Below are 24054 nucleotides of genomic sequence, written 5' to 3' on the forward strand. Positions count from 1 at the left end.
CTGCCTCTGGCCTCTTATCCCCCTAAGCTGAGAGAACCTCATTGCTTGGTTTCTTACAGTCCAAAAGGGAGCATCCCTGTTGATCAGCCTGGGTCTCGTGCACTCATCCTGGGACTCAGCAGTAGCTGCAGAGGAAGCAGGGTCAGTACTGCATGGTAGGCTTTGAACTTTAAGAACTTCTGGCCCCTTTCCTCAGGAGGAGACACTGATCTCTCAGCCTGCGCCTTCTGCTTAGCTCTACTCAAACCCCCCAATACCAGTGTCTTTCATTTTTCCCATCTACCCCCAAGAAACTTCCTTTCAGACCTAACCAAGCCCACCTCTATTTGACAGTCTCCATCTCATTCTTGAAAACTACTCAAGGATCAGTTCCCCTGTGAAGGCAGGAGGACACTGAGTCAGAAGACTCAAGCTCTAAAAGGCAGTGATTCTTTAGCCTCTCTTGTCTTCCTGCTATTCCCAACAAACATGACACATAGCTTTCCATTAAACCGCTCCGTGGGTGTGGCCTCTGTCTCCTGTCCCTCACACAGATGATGCACTTAAAGGATGGCTGTAATCTCCGTGTCTCTTCCCTTTGTTAGTAGGGCTCCATCAAATGTATCCTGAGCATTGGGATAGAACAGTTGCAAATGCTAAAAGAAAAAAGAAAAGGCCTCAACCACCATTTTACTTTATTAACAACAAAAATCACAGATTACAAACAAGATTATTTTTTGAGTACTTATGTATCTGTATTCCCATGCAGTTAGAACTGTCTCAAGCATTCAGAACATTTAACGTGTAATTTTAATACAACGATTGAGGGGCACCTGGGTGGCTCAGTCGTTTGCCTCTTACTTCAGCTCAGGTCAAGATCTCACAATTCGTGGGTTCGAGCCCCACATCGGGCTCTGTGCTGACAACAAGCCTGGAGCCTGCTTCAGATTCTGTGTCTCCCTTTCTCTCTGCCCCTCCCCTGCTCTCACTTTGTCTCTCTCTCTCTCTCTCTCAAAGATATACATACATAAATAAGCAAGCAAGCAATGATTGATAGTTGACTGAATAGATGGATCTGGATTGGCATAGATCTAAAACGTATTCTTTTTTACCCTCTGAATTTATTATTTTAAATTGTAATTTCAGGGGTGCCTGGGTGGCTCAGTTGGTTAAGCGTCCGACTTCGGCTCAGGTCATGATCTCACGGTCCATGAGTTTGAGCCCCGCGTCAGGCTCTGTGCTGACAGCTCAGAGCTTGGAGCCCGTTTCAGATTCTGTGTCTCCCTCTCTCTCTGCCCCTCCCCTGTTCATGCTCTGTCTCTGTCTCAAAAATAAATAAACATTAAAAATAAATAAATAAATAAATAAATAAATAAATAAATAAATAAATTGTAATTTCAGAACTACTTCAGAATATGAAAAATAAAATCACATAAACAATATCTACCTCATAAATATTGATCTTTTATTATCAGTTTGAATTGTTTACTTAAAAAAGAAAATATTACATTCCCACCAACAGTGCAGGTGCAGCCGCTCTGGAAAGCAGTGTGGAGGTTCCTCAGAAAATTAAAAATAGACCTACCCTATGACCCAGCAATAGCACTGCTAGGAATTTATCCAAGGGATACAGGAGTACTGATGCATAGGGGCACTTGTACCCCAATGTTCATAGCAGCACTCTCAACAATAGCCAAATTATGGAAAGAGCCTAAATGTCCATCAACTGATGAATGGATAAAGAAATTGTGGTATATATACACAATGGAATACTATGTGGCAATGAGAAAAAATGAAATATGGCCTTTTGTAGCAACGTGGATGGAACTGGAGAGTGTGATGCTAAGTGATATAAGCCATACAGAGAAAGACAGATACCATATGGTTTCACTCTTATGTGGATCCTGAGAAACTTAGCAGGAACCCATGGGGGAGGGGAAGGAAAAAAAAAAAAAAGAGGTTAGAGTGGGAGAGAGCCAAAGCATAAGAGACTGTTAAAAACTGAGAACAAACTGAGGGTTGATGGGGGGTGGGAGGGAGGGGAGGGTGGGTGATGGGTATTGAGGAGGGCACCTTTTGGGATGAGCACTGGGTGTTGTATGGAAACCAATTTGTCAATAAATTTCATATATATAAAAAAAAAAAAAAGAAAATATTACAAAAATGCATCTGAAGTACAGTCCCTTCCCAAATATAACTTCCTTCCAAAGTTCCTATGTTTCTTCTCTGGATGTATTTTTATACTTTTCAATACATATGTATGTATACTTGATAGCACGTAATATATTGTGAGGAATTTTTTTAACTTATGTAAATGGTTTATTGTGTCTACTCTTTCAAATAGCCTCCTTTTAGTCATTGTATTTTGAGATGAATCCATGTTGAAACTTACAGATTTAGGTAATTAATTTTAACTTCTTTATTATTTCAGTGTTACAATTTATCATACCATTTTGTGCAGTTCTCTTTGCATGGACATACAGGTTTCCAGTTGACAGTGTTATATTGAGTACTCTTGGTCTCCTTGTGCAAATGTCACTTGTTTTTGTTTGTTTTACCAGATATATACATAGGACTTTAATGACTGAATCTGATAGTCTCTTGTCTTTTAGTGGGGAAATTTAACCTATTTTCATTTAGTGTAGTGATTATTTTGGAATAATTTCTTTGACCTTTTTTGTGTGTGTACATTTCTTTTTTCATTTACTGATTTAAAAATCATTCCTTCTAATTGTATATTTTAGTGTTACCCATAAGTTTTGAATATGCCTTTATGATTTCATAAAGTCTAAAGTGAATTATTCTTTCTATCCTCCTGAGTAACACAGGACCTTAGAAGTTTCTGCTCTGATGCCATCTTCCATGTCTTGGTTGTCGTGTTGAGTGTTCCAAGGTCCTGAACAGTCATCATCTTTACACTCTGGGGTTGCTCTTCTCTGTGCTATTGACCTGTGAAATTCATTCTTGCCTTTGAGTCTCAGTTTTCTTCTTCTGGAGTAGTTCTTTCCTGTGAAGACTAAACTCTTAGTCTCCGTTTGAGCATCATTTTATTTGTCTCTAAGCTTGAACAGTATTTTAGTGGGGCATAGAATTCTAGATTATTTTTCTTCAGCACTTTGAAGATTTATTCCAGGGAGGTCAGCTGCAGTCTTGTTTTTGTTCATTTGTAGGTAATCTTTTTTGTTCCAGGTACTTGTTAAGTTGCATGAAAAACTAAAAACAGTTGCCTGGGTAGCCCTCTGCTTTCATGTAACTCATTCAGGCTCATTTGTGAGCCTTCAGTCCAAAAGTTTACATATTCCATGAGTTGAGGAAAGTACTTTGCCATCGTTTGCTAGATTCTGGCCTCTCCTCCTCTCTCCGCTGTTAGATACATGCTAGATAGTCCCAGACTCCACACATGCTGTCTTTTGAATATTTGTGCCTCTTTATCTCTGTCCTCTGCATTCTTCTGATTCACCCACATTTTCATTTGTGTCTCCTGTCTCATCCATCTATTGAGTTTTTAGTTCAAATGGCTGTATATCATTCATTTCTGAAAGTTTGCCACTTGTCTTTTGTTTCACTCCATAACGTAGGAGCATCGCGGGTCTTTTTTTCTCTGTGATCAAGATATGACAGTTCTCTCCAAACTTAACCATTTGTTTTCAGCCACATTCATTCCTGTGAGGTCATACCTCTGGGAATAATTATTAAATCTTCGTGAAATCTCTTCTTTGAAAACAAAAAGAGTTTGGTGTTCTGGATAAGCATCCCAAACTAGTTGTGCCGGGTGGGGTTATCTCAGGTAATATGTCTTCCCCAAGTCAAAGATTTTAAAAGGACTTCGATGTAGGCGAACTTCCTCCTTTCTGAATAATGCGTTGGGGAGGGGCCTCACCTTACAGTTAGGCATCAGAGGTGATGCACTTGTTTTGGAGGGTTCTGTGCAGCTTTTCTGTATATGAGTTTGTAGTGGGGGAGTGGGTTCTGTTTTTGTTCAGTTTGCTGCATTGCCAGAACCAGACGTCCGTACTTTTTTTTCCTTTGCATCTTCTTTTGAAGACTTCTGATGCTTCTGATGCTTCTTTATTGGAAAGATGAAAGAAGTTTGCGAGATGGGTGTTCTGCTTGTGCCTTCTGACCTCTCTGTAATTGTGGGGTTGACACTGTTGAAGCAGCTAGGCAAGTACCTGACAGCCTGTTCCTCCCAGGGCTCTGGCTTTGAAGGTCCTGATAGAACCACAGAGCAGTTGCTTTGGAAACACTATATTCTAAACTGTCTTGTTTTTCTTTCCCTTCAGGCTTTCCTAAAATAGAAATATTATTGTGGGGAAATAGGATTTGGAAAAACACTGAAAAGACCTGGTAGTTGATCATTGAATTTTATAAAAAAAAAAAAAAAAAAAAGATTTTGTTTACTAAAGTACTTTGAAAACAATATTTACTATTCTGCTTTTCTCATTTAACAGAGGTATAGAGAAGTTCAATCATCTGGTGAGATTAATACTTCTCAGAAAGGCCTAATGATTGCCATAAAATAGTTCCCACTCTCGGTTCCCCTGCAACAGAAGCTCTTTGCTCAGAAGGAAACTTATCTCAATGAGTGGAAACACCCCACGCAGTTATGCGCCCTCAGTTGATCTGGCACTGCCCTGAGAGAATGCCTTATATTGGGCAAATGGAGAAAAGGATGCAGCCTTCCCTTCACTTCCCACACCCAGCAGAAAGGGGAGGATTACCTGCCAGTTGAGAGCAAGCTTTGGAGTTGGTCCAAAGCCAGGCCTGACACCTCTAAACTGACCCCACAAGCCTTTGGTGTAACTTGGCCTGGCGGCCTGGCGGCATGAGAAAACACATTACTTTACAAATCCTCAACCAAAGCAGACTTAATCTGCAAAGCAAGAGTTGGTAGATGGAGAGATGGAGATCTCTCTTTAAATTATTCAAAGGATGCCCTGGCTGGGGCTTCTGTAACAGGAGGGGCAACACCACCTCAGGCCTGCTCATGGGCTTTCATGCTCTGGAAGCAGAAGGAGCAAACATCTGGCTAGAATCTTGGCAAAGATTTATATAGGTGCCTGCCTTACGCCAGGTAGTGGGCTAGCTCATTGACTGTTCATCACACTGCCACTGCCCTCTCTGTGGACGGAGACTTCCCAGGTAGGCCTGGGATTTCGGCCTGTGCCTTAAACCATTGTGCACCACTGTCTCAGGATGCTGAGTGTTAGCTTGAGGTCTTGCTCTCCCTAGCCACTAACATCCCCATGAAATATAAAATGAGCATTTCTGGCTGTATATGTAAAAGCAGCTTAGTAGAAGCCACTCCTCAGGAGACCTGAAAAGTGAGAGAAAAGGACTACCAGCTTAAGAGGGCAGGGTGTAGGGTTCAGGGAAAAATGCCAGACATACCTATTTTGGGTTTGGATGAGGACAAGCTGTTTCTTTGTGCTTTGTTCTGAAGACTTTTCTAGTGTATAGAGCCTGTCCTTATGACTTAAGAGTATTTCATTCAGCAGTAACCCAAGGGTGTTTCTGGTAATAAGGAAAAAAAACAAAACACTTTTGAAAGTTATGAGTGTGAATTATCTTAAGTGGGCATCCTTATAGTCCGGACATGAAAGATTTTAAATTCAAGGCCACATGCTTTGATCTGACCCTATTTCATAATAGCACAGCCAAGAGTGACTAGCCAAACCCTGGAAGAAATAGGTACTTTGAATTTTGGAGTAGCTGGTGGTTAATTTCAAACCAAACCACTGCTGAAGTAAAGATGCAGGTAACAAGTCTGCTTTTCCAGAGAATTCTTCATGGGTAGAGCACCCCATCGTGCTCTTATTAAGGATTGAACTCCCGTTTGAGATTGCAAGTGAACTGAGAGCCAGAATTCTGGGTGCCTGGTGGTATCACCAAAAAGTTGTGTGACCTTGGGGCACCCATATCACTTCTCATCTTTGTTTCCCTATTGAAAACATGAACTTATACACAAATCTAAAAAACACACACTTGGACATTCACATGGAAACCATAAAAACTATGAACATGTCAACCACACACTTGGTGTTGCTTAGAAATGCCCTTTGGGTCCTATAGATGCAGTTGAATTCCAGTAAGGACAGTCTCTAGTCTCATTGTCTTCTATTGGATGGATGTCTGCTTGGGGGTAATGACCACACAGCTTACCAAACCCCTATCACTAAAAGCAGCCAGCCCTTTTGGAAAAGGGTTATCTTGTGGCTCTGACATCTTGGAATATTGGGGTGAATGGCTGATCATGGCCACCCAAGAAGACATTCTTCTGCTTATTCTTTAAATGTTAAATGACCTTATTTCTTGAGATGCTTTGGTGGCATTCCAGAAAGTGCTCTGGAAGTGGTTATCACGCTAGAGGTTATGCCTCATTTGTGGCTAACTGTGGTGTTAGATGAGAAAAGTCACCTCTCTCAATATTAGAAATGATTAACTCCACAAAGTGAATCATCCAGACCTAGCTGTGCTATTCACCTAACTTTTCTTCTTTAAATGAAAAGATGCATGAAACCACCTTTGGTTACTGAATTTGTCTCCTAAGAAGAAAAAGCTTCTAGCTCAACTTTAATTATAGCTCTTTCCATGCTCCTGGCTTAATTAAAGTTTGCCTTACTCCAAGGAAGGGGAAAGCACATATGGTTTGTAGTAGTGCTATTTGTATTTTGATTACTTGGGAAAAGCCAGGTAAATAACGCACACTGTTGCTCTTGGAGTAGCTGTACTGTGCAGGTAGTGGCAAGCTGTGCGTTGTGGCCGCTTTTTCATTGAGGTATAGTCCTGCCCTCTTTTGAGCTGATTCCCAGAAGCCCAAGACAGAGAGACCTACCCTTACTTTCAGTGCCTCACCTTTGTCCAGCCTCCTGGGCCCTCTCGCTTTGCAGTGTCTGCAGCAGTGTGTCAGATTTCTGGGGAACTGACCAAAGCAGCTCTCTGGAAAGAAGCCAGGCCTGAGCCCTGAAGGGAAGTGGTAGCTAAGGTGACTTTGACTAGAGCATTGTCTCCTCTGATATGTTCCTAGTGGAGCTGGAGGGAATAGCCTTGAAAACCCCATGCTGTTTCCCTCTGATGGGGGATGGAGGGAACAGAACCTTCTGGCAATGGCCCATTTTATGGAGAATTGCTGAGAGTCTTATGGAGAAACTTCAAGTCAGGTGCTTGGTCCTCGTGTGTTAAATTATTCTATCCCTTCGAAAGCAGAGGATACTTGAGAATTCAACTTTCCATATCCCCCCACTATGACATTTGATGGGGACTGGTTTTTCCATCTTGTGAACAGAAGAATTCAGACGAATATTGTCAAATTCAAGTTTCACTAAAATACTTTGTTTCAATTTCTCCATTTGCAAATGACATCTTTGGGGGTTTGGGTTTTTTTTGTTTTGGTGGGGGTTTTTTGGCTATGAATAACACATTAGGCCTCAATTTGAGGGGCAAAAAGCCATGGCTTGACCTCTTTATCATTAGTTTAGCAAATATTTATTCAGCACCTCTAGTGTACAAGTCCCTGGGCTGGGGTCTGTGGATGCAGGAGCCACAGTCCCCACCTCTGTGAGCTTACCAAAGGGAGCAAAACAGACCCTTTAACAAAGGGCTGAAAGGAGGAGCATATGAGCACATACCACAAGCTCACAAGGGTGAGCTTAGAGGAAGAAGGATAGACTTGAGGCTGGAGTGCTCAAGCAAACGATCACGAAGAGAATTTTAACCAAGCTTTGAAGGTAGATAGGAGTTTTAGAGCTAGAGATGGGGATACCTGGGTGCAGACAGCACTCAGGTTGAAAAGAATAAGTTCATGGTCACTGCTAACTTCATTGTGTTTGTCCCATGTGCCAGCTTGGGTAGGATAAGCATTTGTACACTCCATGCATCTCATTTATTTCTCAGGGCAGCCTGAAGAGGTGGGACTGCTATTTTTGTCCTGTTTGGGGAATGAAGAAACAGGTGTATAGAGATGGACATACTTTGTCTAAGGTCACCTAGCTAAAATGTGGGATGCTAGGATTTAACCTCCTCCTGGCTAGTGCCCAAACCTGTGCTCTGTGCCCTTGGCCATATCGAGGTGGGTGAGGAGTGGCATGCTTGGAGAAGGAAAGGGGGCCCGTCTGACTTTAGGTCAGGGAGCAGGGGAAGTCAGCTTGGGGGAGTGTGTGGAAGAACGTGAATGCTTTGCCTAGGGTTTGGGATTGGGTTCTGAAGGCACTGAGAGTCTGAAGGGTTTTAAACCCAGAATTCAGTGGTTTGGGAGACCCTGGGGCCCCAGTGGAAGTGCTGAGTGGCAGTGGTGAGCAAGGGAGAGATGCCTGGTTGGCAGGGAGTCTCTACTAGGTGATCAGAATGGCGGGCCCCGGGGCAGTTTGAAATGGCACTGGACGGATGAGAGCTTCTGGTTGGTGTACCTGCTTCACGTTGCAGTGCTGGGGAAGTTCATCCACCCAAGACCTGAAGTTCTTGAGCTTCTAGAGATGGTGGGTATTTTAGATAAGGATACTTTCCCCCATTTAAAGGAAAAGGGACAAATGGAATTTTAAGGTAATTAGTTTAAGGAGCAAGGCAATCCAACCTGGCTGCCTTCTGAAAGACATTTTGAAAGAAAGGCATGTGTCCCTTCTGCTGGAGTTAACAGACCCTTCCTCAGTCAAAGTGGCTGCAGGATTACAGGGAAGGATTAGTCCTCTTCTTCCTCAGAGAGAGAGCTCCCTTGCTTTTCCCCTCTACCACCAAGACAGGCATTCATGGATGCAGCCATCTTTAATTTTGTGCGCGCGCGCGCGCACACACACACACACACACACACACACACACACACGCCCCATTCTGTTCTCAAGTTGGCAAAAGCAAGCCAACCCAGGGTATCTCAAGACACTATAAACCAAAATAGTAGCTGGAAAACAGTGATGGTATGTCCTAGAATTTTAAATTAATAAGATGCTAAAATTTCAAAAATATGTCCTAGATACATGAAGACACTGTTTATAAATTTCAGTAAGGCTATCGTTGTAAATGTATCTTTTAAATGGCATAAATTTATCTTCATGAAGAACTTTGCTGTATTGTCCTTACTTTTTATCATTTTCAGGAGTCCTGTGAAAATCTCATCGAGAACCATTAGTTCCTTTCTGTATCGTCCAGCCACAGAAGAGAATTCATTGGTTCTTTCAGGGGGTCAGAGGAAAGGCAGCAGCTCTTCTGAGGGCACACATGCCAACACCACTGACTCCCGACCCCTCTTGGGGTTCAGGCTTTGTGTCTTGATTCTTGGAACTTGAAATAAGGTCTGCATGTGGTGTGCTTCACTGGCTGTGACTTAAGAGGACAATAGACCTTATAAATTACCTTGTGGATGTTGGTTTTTCAAAGATAGTGCAGTGTAGGGGCACCTAGGTGGCTCATTCGGTAGGCATCCGACTTCGGCTTAGGTCATGATCTCTCATTCTGTGAGTTCGAGCCCCACATTGGGCTCTGTGCTGACAGCTCAGAGCCTGGAGCCTGCTTCAGAGTCTATGTCCCCCTCTCTCTCTGCCCCTCCCCCAGTCACACTTGGTCTCTCTCTCTCAAAAATAAATAAACATTAAAAAATTTATTTAAAAGATAGTGCAGTGTAGTTTGTGTGTGGTTTATTTTTTTTAAGTCTTAACATAGAAATTGTAGAAAGTTAGAACAGAACCTTTAGAGATAATTTAGTCCAACCTCATCTTTTTACTTTAAAGTACCCAGGGCCTGAGGAACTTAGCGGGCTCGTCTCAGGTCCTGGGCCTTGGTGGATAGGATAGCAGCCTAGCTAGCCCAGCGCTCCAACCTTTCGCTTCCTAACGCAGACTCTTCATCACATAATGATGCCTCCCTCGTGTGTGCCCCACACCCCTGTGCTGGCCTTTGGCCACGAAGACCATGTTAATGCCTGATGCTTTTTTATGTATAGACGATGACAAAGCCAGAAAGCAAACCACAGAAAGGAAGTTAATAGGAAAAAAAGCAGTTTCTAAGCTGGGTGTCCAGTGAGAGTGCAGTGGCCACACCCACTACCGACATTTCTGAGGTCAGACTGGGTGGAAATTTAACCGTTTGTCTTCAGGCCCTTGTCATCCTTCGTGGCTCACCCACCGTGAAACCCGTGGTTTCCACTCCTAGTTGCATGTTGAAAGAGCTTGAGAGCTTTGTAAAAGGCCCCTCAAGATACTGGTTTAATGATCTGGGGCGAGGCCAGGCATTAGTTTTTAGAAACTCCCCAGGTGATCCTGTTATGCAACTAGAATGGGAACCACAGCTTTGAGCCGGTGGTTCTCAAACTTTAGCTACATCAAAGTCACCTGTAAAACAGCCTGTTAACACACCGCTGGGCTTTGCACCCAGAAATTTCTGATTCAGTAGGTCTAGGGTGCGGCTTGTGGTTTTGTTTTTCTAACAAATTTCTGGCAGATACCGATGCTTCTAGGTTAGGGACCACACTTGATAAACCACAGTATTAGATTCTCCAAAGGTCTGTGATCATGACTCTGAAGTCCTATCTTGATGATCTGCCCCCAGAGTTTTGATTTTGAAGGTCCAGGGTAGGCTCAAGAATTTCCATGTCTTGTAAGTTCCCATGGGATGTGAATGCAGCTGGACTGGGGAACACACTTTGAGACCCAAGGCCAGTTTTTTATGCTGGATACCAGATGAGATCAGGCACGAGGCAGGCCACCACATTTGTACCCATCTAGTGCCAGTTGGCCACCAGAGAGAAAGTCACCAGGAAAACTCAAGGTCACCATAGGCTTTGGGAGGAAGCAGTGAGCTACAGTTTACCTGGACAAGGAGTAGCACCCCGTAGGTGTTTGTTTAGAACATGGTGTGGGGGCACCTGGGTGGCTCAGTTGGTTGAGCGTCCAACTTCAGCTCAGGTCATGATCTCACAGTTCATGAGTTCAAGTTCCACTTTGGGATCTGTGATGACAGCTCAGAACCTGGAGCCTGCTTGGGATTCTGTGTCTCCTTCTCTCTGCTCCTCCCCTGCTCACACTCTGTCTTTCTCTCTCTCAAAAATAAACTTAAAAAAAAAAAAAATACTGTGGACATGCACAGGTGTTCAAATTAAATCTCTTCTCTGGACATTACAGTGGATCCTTAAGTCTCATCTAGACCAGGTGTCCTCACTGTGTACAGATGAGGAAACTAAGGCCCTCATATTGAACTGGTGATACCTGGAGCTTGCAGCTCAATTCTGGGGTCCTTTCTGTGACACTGTGGAGGTCTGCTTCATGGACCCAGGGGATGATACAGCAACAGGAAATAATGAAGGCGAGGCTTACTGAATGATCCTAGGTTTTACAGCACCGGTTCTGGGAGTGTGGTCTCTAGACCAGCACCATCCATATTGCCCGGGAACCTAGGAATTCTTGGACCCCACCCCAGGCCTACTGGATCAAAAACATTCCCCAGTGATCCTGTTTTAACACACCCTTTCAGGGATTCTGATCCCCCAAAGTCAAGTTTGAGAAGCCCCTGGTTTAGGGAAGGGCTGAGGCTGCCTGGTGGGCAGGACCCAGAGAGCCTGCCACCAAGCTGGTCGAGGCCTTGTGACAGCCTGGGGAATTGAAAATTGTGGAGAGAGCCAGCTTGGTAAGGCAGCACCCTGGAGTGACTCCCAGTTCACCCCTTGTGAAATTGAGACTTAGGTCATCTAAACTTCCCTTTGTCCACACTCCCTGTCATCCTGATTTTTGCTCAGGAGCAAAGAGCAGACTTGCCTCAGCCAGCCCAAGGTCAGTTGTCGCAAATTCAGAAACTAATTGAAGTTTAATTGAATAGGGCTTTATATGTTCTGATATTGTTGGTGATTGGCTTTTTCTGTTTTTTTTTTTTTTTTTTTTTATTGTTTGTTTTAGTTAGTGACAGGAGTATGGGAAGGCAGGTACAACTTCTTCTGTCAGGGCACACGCAGCGCAGGAGAAGCAGATATGAAGGTATGGTCTCTCTTTTTTTTAATAGTTTTTCTTTTTAACAAATTGTACAAAAAACAAAAAGTTCATGACTTCACTGCCCAAGGTAATTCCTACTGACATTTTTAAAAGAATTTTTTTTAACATACATATGGTATGAAAATTAGAACAACATGAAAGATTTAAGATAAAAACTACAGTTTCATTTAGTAAAATTGAGTCCTATTAATTTTAGTTTCCAGGTGGGGGGGAAACGCATGCATTTCTCAGCATTTATATAAACAGGATCTTATGAATAATGCCTTAAATGCTATAATCATTCCTCAGAGTGCCCTGGGAGAGTGGTCTATTTGTACATTGTGACTTCCACTCTGAGTGTTTTACATAAAAGCTGCTGCTATATGTTCAGCATGGCAGTCCTTCCGCTCCTTAAAACTATTTGATGGGGCACTTGGTGGCTCAGTTGGTTAAATGTCCGACTCTTCAGCTCGGGTCATCATCTCAACATGTCGTTTTTTTTGTTCATCTTGGAGGATGTCAGTGGTTCTTTTAAAATTTTTCCCTGTTGTCATTTCAAAGCTCCTCGCCCCCTGCCCCCATCCCCAGTATTCTTTAGTTAGCGATGCTCTCCAAATGACCAGAGCTCCTAGCTGCTGAACGACTTGAGCCAGTGGGGCTTTGAGTGAACCTGGGATTCTGAGATGTTAGTAAAACATGTCAGGGGTGATATTCCAGAGAAACATTGATGACCTCTTTCTCTTAGATTATCCGTGTCCTCTGGTGGTACTATTTTTCCAAGCTCATCGAATTCATGGACACCTTCTTCTTCATCTTGCGGAAGAATAACCACCAGATCACGGTCCTGCATGTCTACCACCATGCCTCCATGCTGAACATCTGGTGGTTTGTGATGAACTGGGTCCCCTGTGGCCACTGTAAGTCTTACATTGAGGCGGGGTCTGGGAACAGGTGCGAGCAGAGGGGCTGAATTAAAACCAAGGCTTTTAGAGAAGGTGCTGCCTCTGTAGATTTCTAGGTCAAGCATTTAAACTTTGTGTCTGAGTTGCTTTCATGATAGTGTGGCTGTGCACTCATTGAGCTGATAGAACCTTTTTCTAGCTAATAAACCATCCTCTGCTAACTTGGCAAAGTGAGGAAAAGACCAGATTTCCAGCCTGGGGCATATTAATAAATAGGGACAGTGTCCTCTGTCATAGAGGGCAGCTGTTCCAGGTAATTTCTAGTCCTTGTTTCTCTACAGTGTGGAAGGTGTTTGACTGATACAGGCAGGCCAAGAAGACAGAAGCACACCCTTGAGGGAGTACCAGGGAGTAAGACTACTGGTGAAGCACAGATTTAGCTGAGGGGCACCTAAGAAGTCTTGCATATATGCTAATACAATGACCCTCCCAAAGCATCTTCAGGGGCAAGCACCAGCATTTGAAGTAAATGCTCAAAGAAGGATGGGTGTTGTTTTTAGAAAGCTTATGGTCTGAAGTCTCATAATTTTCAGAGATTAAATTGTCACCATTAGATTTAGCTTGGGAGTTCTAACAAATGTTCTGATCAAAATTTCTGCCATCCGGCACTAAGGAATTTGAGAACCTTTGGGTCTATTCATGTGTTTTTTCCTAGGATAGCACTGACCTTGATTAATTCGGCCCACCAAGGTTCACGCAGTCATAGAATTTTAAGACTAGAAAGGGAACTTGCCAAACTCAGCTCCCTTTGGGTTTGGGAGAAATGGAGATAGTAGAAGGTTTGGTAGAGCTCAGGTTCCAGGGCCCCCTCTCATGTTTTTTTTTTTTTTCTTTCCCCCACCATCACATCTTATGGCTCAGGATTAATGACTTAACTTTCTAATAGAAACAGTGTCTCATTGCATTTGAAGAGTGGGTTACATTTTCAAAGAACTGGCAGGATGGTGGATTTTTTTTTTTAATTTTTTTTTTTTTCAACGTTTATTTATTTTTGGGACAGAGAGAGAGACAGAGCATGAACGGGGGAGGGCCAGAGAGAGAGGGAGACACAGAATGGGAAACAGGCTCCAGGCTCTGAGCCATCAGCCCAGAGCCTGACGCGGGGCTCGAACTCACGGACTGCGAGATCGTGACCTGGCTGAAGTCGGACGCTTAACCGACTGCGCCACCCAGGCGCCCCAGGATGGTGGATTTTAACAAGCCCCGCTGGGCCTATGAGGAACAACCACAGGAACTGCACGTGACTGGCCCAAGGTCACACAGCCAGTTACTGTGCTAGCCAGGAGTAGAAATGCACTCCCTGATCCCAGTCTTGTGGACCGCGGCTCATGGGAAAGCTGGAGAGCTCTGTTGTGTTTCCTGCTGTGGAGGAGGAGGATAGTTTAAAAAAAAGAATTGGTGATTCTACTGGAATTTAAAAATCATGCGATAAAAGAGGAGTCTTTTGTCTCTAAGGAACTAGACTCTGGATTGTATTACTGAAAAAAAAAATATATGTATATATAAACACACATATATGTGTGTGTAGGCCTTCCAAGGCCTCTTCAAACCTAAGCACGTGTATCAGACAACCAGCTGTGAACATACTGCTCGTCGGCTCCCTTCCCCAGGCCTTCAGCACAGCAGTCTGAGGCACTGGGGCATGTAAAGAAAAGCAGCTAGGTGATAGGAGTCTGGCGACAAAACCGTTTGGTGCCAGAATGGGGTGGCGGCCTCCTGACTCTTGTATTCAGTGCCTCCCTGGCAGCTCCAGCTGACCCTGGCCTTAAAGCATCCCTGCAGCTGCATGCCCAAGTGCCAACTGAATTCTGAGTACAGGTCCGTGAAGTGCTTATTGCTGTAGTATCTGCCAGCCCCTATTCGAAAGCATCTTTTTTTGGGATTTGAAAAGAATTTTGGATTTTTTTTTAACTTGTTATGTGTAAAACCCTGATGCATTCTCCTTCCCAAATCCCCTCTGTTCTTTCAGCTTATTTTGGTGCCACACTTAACAGCTTCATCCACGTCCTCATGTACTCGTACTACGGTCTGTCATCTGTCCCTTCCATGCGCCCATACCTCTGGTGGAAGAAGTACATCACTCAGGGCCAGCTGGTACGTAACTCTCCCTCCCAGGACTCTCCTCCCAGGACTCGGTGGCTCCTCCCACCTCTTCCTGGCTGTATTGTTATTTAATAGCCTCTAGGGGGCGCCTGCGTGGCTCATTCGGTTAAGCGTCCAACTTTGGCTCAGGTCATGATCTTGCAGTTTGTGGGTTCCAGCCCCACATCAGGCTCTGTGCTGACAGCTCAGAGCCTGGAGCCTGCTTCGGTTTCTGTGTCTCCCTCTCTCTCTGCTCCTCCCCTGCTCATGCTCTGTCTGTCAAAAATAAATAAACGTTAAAAAAAAAATTAAAAATAGGGGCGCCTGGGTGGCTCAATCGGTTAAGCATCCGATTTCGGCTAAGTTCATGAACTCGCGGTTTGTGAGTTGGAGCCCTGCGTCTGCCTCTGTGCTGACAGCTCAGAGCCTGGAGCCTGCTTCCGATTTGTGTCTCCCTCTCCCTCTCTCTCTTCCTCCCCTGCTTGCGTGCGCGCGCGCACACACACACACACACACACACACACACACTCTCTCTCTCTCTCTCTCTCTCTCTCTCTCTCTCTCTCTCTGTCTCTCTCTCTCTCAAAAGTAAATAAAGATTAAAAATTTTTAAAAATAAAAATAAAGTAATAGCATCTAACATGTGCCTCTCGCGCCCTTTCTTATTTGATCCAGTTAAACTACTTGCAGAGAGGAAAATTTTCTTAATTTTAATTGGTGAGGAAATTGTGCCTGTGGGCACACAGCTAATTGGGTTGTAGAATGAGAACTAAAATCTAATTTCCTGACTTCAAGTTAGGCCCTTTGTCCTTAGTTTGTGCACAAAGTGTGTGTGTGTGTGTGTGTGTGTGTGTGTGTGTGTGTGTGTGTTTCCAGGAGTTTTAGAAGGAGCTGGAGGGCGAGGTTGCAGGAGTCCCAGCTACTTGTAGCTGTTAGGCAGTAAGGATGTCTGTTAAGGCAGGTGCCAGGTGACCTCTCAGCCCCCGTGTAGCAAAGCACCTGTTGGTGAGAATGGCACCTGCTGTGCTTCAGATGACAGCCTCCTTCCTGAGATTCACCACACCAGGGCAACTGTTGCATTGGTGGTTTTGTCTCACCATCCATTGTTAAGCTTCCCCGAGCTGTCAGCATATTACAGATGCATACTTCTCTCCCCTTGTGAATTCTTTCGTGAACTAATTATTAATATTACTACTAATCTTAAACACTGACATTTGTTGAGTCTATGTAAGGAAGCAGTTTTACGTGGACTATTCCAATAGTCTCATTTCATGTTGTTATCCCCATCTTGTGGATGAGGACGCTGAGGCAGTAGGCCAATGCTAGCTGATTGAGGGTTTAGACATTAAACCCTTAGCCCTAGCCCTGCCCTATCAACACATTTTTCTAAAGAAACCAAGCTGATTCCAATCTTTCCAAGTCAATTATGATTTTCCAATATTTAAAAATAATCTGGCAAAAAAAAATCTGAGAAGATGGTCTGAACTACTTATGTGTTTGACATTTCATTATCACCTCTTTGCCAGCTGCTCTGCAGTCCTTGTTAATTTTTTCAGTCACCTGTGAGAAGGGATAATTGTTCTTTAACCTTCTTGTTACACTTGAGAAGTGATGCAAAAATTGATTTATACCACCCAGCCCTGGCTACGCAGAAGCAGCATTTAAAAGAACAGACTGGGAAAGTTGGTTCCCCATTTAAGCTCTGCCCTTTGAAGTAGAAGATTGCACTCAGTTTGCTTAGATTTAAGCACCACTCCTAGTTATTTCTTAGCCGGGAATACTTAACCTTAAAAAAGAGAAGAAGGGAAAAAAAAACAAAAAACAGTTCTACATAAAAACCCTGGGAGCTGGGATATGTGGTAGACAGAAACCTGCCCCCTGTTGTTATTCCTCTAGAAGACAACACTCTTCAGGAGCCACACCTCATTTTCACTCCTTTTCCCTGTTTCTCCAAGCAATTCCACATGCTTTTCAAGATTTATTCATCAGAAATTATCTATGGACTTAGCATTAAATCCCGATAGAAGTTCAGACCAGCCTTCTTCAAACCCAAATGGTACATGGATAAGGAATCAGAAGAGTGTCCAGTGGGATTGCATATCCCACAGAGATAACACTGTTATCTTTAAACATACACCCCCCACACCCTTCCTTTCTCCCTTAAAAAGGTAAAGCAAACAAAAAAATATCTTTCATCTCTATGAGGCACCTGGGTGGCTCAGTCAATTAATCATCCAGCTCTGGATTTCTGTTCAGGTCATGATCTCGTAGTTTGTGGGTTCGAGCTCTGCTTTGGGCTCTGCGCTGACAGTGTGGAGCCTGCTTGGGATTCTCTCTCCCTCTCTCTCTCTCTCTCTCTTTCTGCCCCTCCCCCACTTGCTCTCTCTCAAAAATAATAAGTAAACATTGTTTTTAAATACCTTGCATCTCTCTATACAGGGTCCCTAAAGTTTGTATGTGGAGGGGGGATTAAGTTTTCATTTCTTTACCCAGCTTCATTGAGATATAATAAGCTTGTAGCATTGTATGAAGTATATGGTATAATGATTGGATATATGTATGTATTGTGAGATGATTAGGACAATTAAGTTCAGTTAACCTCTAGAGTCACTATACATAGCTCCAGTTTTTTTCTTGCTGTGAGCACTTCTAAGATCTACTCTCTTTTAACAGCTTGCGTATGTACAATATGGTATTTTTAACTATTCTTTGCATTTTTTTAAATTTTACTTTAGAGAGAGAGCATGCTTATACATGTGCATGTGAGTGCAAGCAGGGGAGGGGCAGAGATTGAAGAAGAGAATCCCAAGCAGGCTCCATGCTGTCTGTGCAGAGTCCGACATGAGGCTTGAACCCATGAACCATGAGACCTTGACCTGAGCTGAAATCAAGAGTCCAACGCTTAACTGACTAAGCCACCCAGGCATCCCTATGTTCTGAATTAGAGAAAAGGTGATTGAAGTAGCCTGGAAGGGGAGAAGAATATATATAAGACAAAGGCACAGGGTCCCTGGGTGGCTCAGTGACTTAAGCTTCTGACTCTTGGTATTGGCTCAGGTAATGGTCTCACAGTTCATGGGTTCGAGCCCTACATCGGGCTCTGCACTGACAGCCTGAAGCCTGCTTGGGATTCTCTCTCTTCCTCTCTGTCTGCCCCACCCCCCCAATAAATAAATAAATAAATATATTTTTTTAAGACAAAGGCAAATATATAGTGTAGGATAAATTTATGTATAAATGTATGCATAGTGTTTATGAAGTGACTGACTTCTGCACCAGAAAGGCCTGTAAGTATTCATTCACAGACTGAGGAGTGCCGGATGGAGAGCCAGTCTGGGGTGGCACCGTGTCCATGGGCCATGGCTGATCAGCTGTATCCCCTCTCTCCCACCAGCTTCAGTTTGTGCTGACAATCATCCAGACCAGCTGCGGGGTCATCTGGCCATGTTCGTTCCCCCTTGGGTGGCTGTACTTCCAGATCGGATACATGATCTCTCTGATTGCTTTCTTCACAAACTTCTACATTCAGGTAAATCTCACTCTTCTGTGGCCTTTGCTAAAAAGCCCCTCATCTGTTCATTTCAGGGGGCCATCACAACACGTGGGACCCTTGCTGTCACAGTGACAGGGCAGCCCCTGCCTACAGGAGGGGGGCTCCTGCCAACATAGGAGATGCTGAAATCTGTCCCAAACCTCCAGAGGGCTCCATCTTTGGAAAGAGGGCTCGGGATTCACGTGGGAAAGCAGAGCTGTTGAATAAGCTCCGTGTTGGAAACTCAGGGCCCCCTGCAGACACGTGATGGGTGATTTCAGTCAGTCTCACAGCCCTACTGCTCAGAACTTTGTGATGAAATTAAATGTCCAGAGAAATTTCCCTCACAGCTCTCAGCTGTAGATAGAAATCTGCCTCTTTGTCCCAGTTTTCTCACACGTCCACTGCTTGGGTTTGGGGGCTCAGTTCATTCCCAAGTGCATGATGTGAGGTAAGTTTTACTCACAGAAGGGTCCATTTAGGGTAGATTGTCTCCCGTGGATCACTTGGTGGCTCCCTGCCACCCCTGGATGACGTGTGTTCCTGCTCCCGTGCAGTGCCTGGTTCTGGGCAGGCACCAGAGGTCGGGAGCAAGGGCAGAGGCCATGGATGTGGAGGCAGTAAAGCCCAGTCCGTCGACCAGCCACCTGGGGGCTCAGCCCCTTCCCTGTGCCCACAGGCACCTTTCTTCACACACCCCTGCACATGGTGTGTTTGAGTGAGCTCGTGAGCAGACCTTGAAGATAAGAGATGTGAGTGACGGGAGAGCTGCTGCTACAGAGAGGGAGAAGCTGGTGTGGCCTTGTAACCTCGATAACCTGCCATCCGGATACACACAGGGTGAAGCCAAATAAAGCGCAAATTGAATTTTCTACTTAATTTTTAGAATAGCACTTATATCGCAGCCTATACCTCCCTGAGCTTACCTCATGCTACGCCTCAAAAAAGAAAAAGTGATTAAAACCGGTGGCAAAAAATGTACCCAGGGTCGCCTGACTGCAGACCTCGTGGTATTGGATGCTAGCAGGAAACTAGGTTGGAGTTAGGGAAGCAGGGCACCCCCATCCACCAGCAGAGCACCCATTCACACGGCCTGTCTGCCCTTCTTCATTTCAGACTTACAACAAGAAGGGGGCCTCGCGGAGGAAAGAGCACCTGAAAGACCACCAGAATGGGTCCGTGGCTGCTGTGAACGGACACACCAACAGCTTTTCTTCCCTGGAAAACCATGTGAAGCCAAGGAAGCAGCGCAAGGATTGAGGCGGAAGAGTTGAAGACCTCCAAAACCCATCGTCTGATTGTAAGCACAGTATGAGTTGTGCCCGATGCTCGTTAACAGCTGCTGTAACTAGTCCGGCCTACAATAGTGTGACTCATGTAGGACCTCTTTCATCAGTTCAAAACCCCTAGAATACCTATACAGATTATACACGTAGGCATAAGATTTTTAACATTTCTGGGCTCTCACCGACCCTGCGCTAGACTGTGGAGGGCGTATTATTGTAGTATACGACACTGCTGTTGCCTTATTAGTTATAACATGATAGGTGCTGAATTGTGATTCACAATTTAAAAACACTGTAATCCAAACTTTTTTTTTTACTGTAGATCATGCATGTGACTGTAAATTTGTACAATGTTGTTACAGTAGAAAAACACACATGCCTTAAAATTTAAAAAGCAGGGCCCAAAGCTTATTAATTTAAATTAGGATATGTCTCAAGTTTTTATTCATTTTTAATAGCTCTGTTTAGAAAAATCAAAGACCATGATTTATTGAACTAGCGTGTGACACATAATGTCAAGTGACTTGTATATGTGAAATCAGAAATGGCACCTTCAGTTTTATAATCTTGGCTTTAAATCAGGCAGGCTCAATTCTAGTGGAACAGTCAGTTTAACTTTTTAACAGATCTTATTTTTTTATTTTGAGTGCCACTATTAATAATGTAAAAAGGGAGGGGGGGCTCTAAAGCAGTTTTGATGAAACCTAAGTATATATTCTTTGTCTTCAAGATTTTAGGAAGTATGTAGGGCGAGTGGGACATTTAAAATATCTGAAGTGCTAAGTGTTTTTATACGGGAAACAACGCCCATTTTGCTTTCCACTCGTCAGAGGGAGGATGTACACTTTTCAAAAGAGATGATTGAATATTTACCATTTGACGGAATCCCATAGATGAACAATGGGGAACTAGTTGGCCAGGGTCCAAATTTGGATTGATTCCTGTGCTGCTGTCTGTTTTGACACAAACTTCTCTTAAAATGTGCCTAGCTTATTAAAATGAATAAACGGGGGGAAAAGGGACCTTAAAAAATTTTAAGGTAAAATTAAACAGATAGCTATAGCCTAAGAGAACTGGGAAATTGGATAGAGATAATTTGTTTAATGTAAATCTAATGGTATCTGTCATTTTTTTTTTCTGCTTAGAATCTAAAGATTTGTGTAGAACTGCTTATTTAAAAATAAGACTGCTTATCATAAAATCATGTCTATCACACTTGAGGCAGTGGTCAAACAAATAAGGACTATTGTGTGTGTCATTTTAAAGTGTTGAAATTTAGTCTCTGAATATCTTCTCCATTCGGGGAAAAAACAGTCATTGAACCACTCGTGACGCATCTGAGAAGGTCATCGACAATGTATAAACTAATTGTTGGTTTGATATTTATGTAAATATCAGTTTATCATGCTTTAATTTTGCACATTCATATTATAGGGAGCCGATTGGTTCTCTTCTTAGTCTTGTGGGTTTTCTGTTTGGAAGGAGTCACAGCATCTGTTTACATTTACCTTATCAAATCTAGAATGTGTATATTTGTAAATGTGTGTCTTCCTAGGTACTAGTTTGCGAATGTCTTTACATATTTCAATACAGAAACTATAACATTCAATAGTGTGCTGTCAAAGTGTGCTTTAGCTCACCTGGGTATATCCACACTGTTAAATAATGTCTGAACATTAATCATTAAAACATTTTTGATTACCTGTGCTCGCGTTTTGCATTGTTTGTATGCTACCAATTCGGACACATTGGAGGAAAATCCACTTTCTTCACCTTGTAGGAACTTACCCAGGTAGATGTAAATAATTCAGTGGGAAAGGTTATCCTGTTGCTCAGCTCACATGAGGACAGATCCCCATGTAGTGAGGCATGGTGGTCAGTCCCCCCTAATGGTTTCCTCTCGGCCTTTTTCTGATGTCCCAACCAAAGGTCCCAGCTTTCTAAGCACACCCTTTCCCCCTACCCCCTCCCCTCCATGCCCCCCTTCCCCCTTTCCTCCCATCCTCCATTCCACCCTTCTCCCCACTTTCACCTCTTCCCCTACCAAAATTCTCCTCTTCCCCCTTCCTCCCATCCTCTCTCCCTCCCATCCTCTCTCCCTCCCCACACCTTCAGGCGATTAGTTACTTTCCTAGGTCTAGACCAGAGGTCTGCACATTTTTTCTGTAAAGAGCCAGAGAATATAAATTTTAGGTTTTGCAGTCCATACAGTCTCTGCCACGACTTTCTATGCCGTTGTGTAGAGCAAAAGCAGCCATAGACAATACGTGTATAGATGGACGTGGCTGTGTTCCAATAAAGCTTTACTTGCAAAACACAAGACCTGCAGCCGTAATTTGCTGACCCCTTCTCTAGAGTAATGAGAGCCCACCTTAGTCCCAAAACCCTATCGCTTTCTTTGCCAAAGATCATTTCGTGTCCCCCAGTCTGACCTACAGATCCAACCATGTACACAGAGCACTGACATGTTCCTTCCATCTCCTTCGTACCACATGGTCCCCAGTGTAGGCTGGAATCTTAGCTTTTTTTTTTTTAATTTTTTTTTTTTAACGTTTATTTATTTTTGAGACAGAGAGAGACAGAGCATGAATGGGGGAGGGGCAGAGAAAGAGGGAGACACAGAATCCGAAGCAGGCTCCAGGCTCTGAGCCATCAGCCCAGAGCCCGATGCAGGGCTCGAACTCACGGACCGTGAGATCGTGACCTGAGCTGAAGTCGGACGCTTAACCGACTGAGCCACCCAGGCGCCCCTGGAATCTTAGCTTTTGAATGCCTTCCAGCTTGTCAATATCACCTTAAAAACGTCATGTGAGACTGCATTCAGTATTTGGGATATCGTCTGAAAAATACAGAGGGCTATGGGGGTTTGGTGGTGGTGATTAGTTCGATCCTTGCCCTTCCCCTCTAAATCCAGAACACTTTGAAAAAAACACAAGACCTAGAAATCAGATGAACGAAGATCAAAATAGTTCATCTCACTGGAAAGACTGGCTGGGTGAAGCTAAGATTACAATAGGGCTTACTTATTACCCTGGCCGATAACCCTACTGACGTAAACTTAGCAGGGCTGGCTCTAGCATACCAGTGGTTTGTGGTATTTGTTGGTCTGGTGATGAGGTCATTAAAATATTTTGCATTGACCAGTAATTGACCCACCTTAACTCCAAGCTCCCCTTGCAGCGTCAGATTCTGTCCTTGTGACGTTGCCGTGCTGAGAAAGTATGTTCAGTGTATCTCCCAATCTCGGCAGCCAGAGTCGCCCTCCTCCCCTCCGAGACGTAAGTGGGTAAGAGAGCAGAGCGAGGCCGCACCTGTTCCCATCCTTTTCTCTATAGGGAATTGGGAGGGCGGGAGGGGGTGGGGGGGAGGGAGGATTCACATTTCCCTTCTTCTTAGCAGCCTTCCCATGTATGTGGAGGGGCAGTGCAGCCTCATGTGAGAAGCACAATGTGGAGGCCTAATTGCCTGGTTGTTGTTCTGCCTGTATGGCCTTTAGGCAAATACAACACAGAGCCCTTGGAACCACATCAAGCACAGAGTAAACTAAGTTGTTAGCTGTTACCTTCAAGATCCTGTTCTGTTCACTCCACTCATCTCTTAAAACTACCACCTATTGGGGTGCCTGGGTGGCTCCATCGGTTAAGCGTCCAACTCTTGATTTTGGCTCAGCTCATGATACCACAGTTGTGAGATCGAGCCCCATGTCAGGCTTTGCACTGGGCGCGGAGCCTGCTTGGGATATTCTCTCTCTCTCTCTCTCTCTCTCTGTCTCTCTCTCTGCCTGCCCCCTATTCATGCCTTCTCTCTCTCAAAATAAAAAGAAAAAACTCATTTTGTCATTTTTAACATTTTTTTGAGCTTCCTTTTCTGAGGAATATGTGCCATAAATATGTTGAGTGCCAGCATATTCATGGCACTCACCCAAAGGGAGAAAGTTCCCAGGACTGATTTTTGCCATTGTTTTCATATAATGTCTGGACTCAGCTTGTGGTCTAAGGTTGTGCAGATGGCTCAGGCTCTGCGGTGGAAGTTGTAGGAGTAAGCCAACTGGAACCCAGTACCTGACGATATAGTGGTGGCAGAGAACCCATCACACGGTTGTCACTGAATGTCCCCTTTCCCAGATCATCCGGACTCACTGGGAGAGTGCTTGGTACAGAGGGCTGAGGGAGGTGTCCTGAGCAAATGGGGATCTGTGACATAATACTTCAGTTCCTAAAGAAGCCTTTGTTGGATCGGGATCAAACATGCACACAGATGATTTCACA

At 44.0% G+C, this 24054-nt stretch overlaps 1 protein-coding gene across 3 annotated transcripts in view; it reads left to right on the forward strand.

Annotated features, from left to right (window-relative positions):
- The window catches only part of ELOVL5 (ELOVL fatty acid elongase 5), a 76034-nt gene extending 54541 nt beyond the window's left edge, over positions 1–21493 (forward strand). For 2 of the 3 annotated variants that reach the window (XM_047103331.1, XM_047103329.1), the window contains exons 4-8: positions 11853–11930; positions 12670–12841; positions 14856–14980; positions 18363–18497; positions 19617–21493. In XM_047103331.1, the coding sequence (XP_046959287.1) occupies positions 11853–11930; positions 12670–12841; positions 14856–14980; positions 18363–18497; positions 19617–19760 (654 nt within the window). In that variant the 3' untranslated portion in view covers positions 19761–21493. The remainder of the gene's footprint in view (positions 1–11852; positions 11931–12669; positions 12842–14855; positions 14981–18362; positions 18498–19616) is intronic. The other variant, XM_047103330.1, reaches the window with a different exon arrangement.
- Positions 21494–24054: the final 2561 nt, after the last annotated feature.

This window comes from Lynx rufus, unplaced genomic scaffold (genome assembly GCF_022079265.1).
Source record: "Lynx rufus isolate CCGP_SWC_20201006 ecotype Redwood Valley unplaced genomic scaffold, mLynRuf1.p SCAF_6, whole genome shotgun sequence".
Taxonomy (NCBI): Eukaryota; Metazoa; Chordata; class Mammalia; order Carnivora; family Felidae; genus Lynx; species Lynx rufus.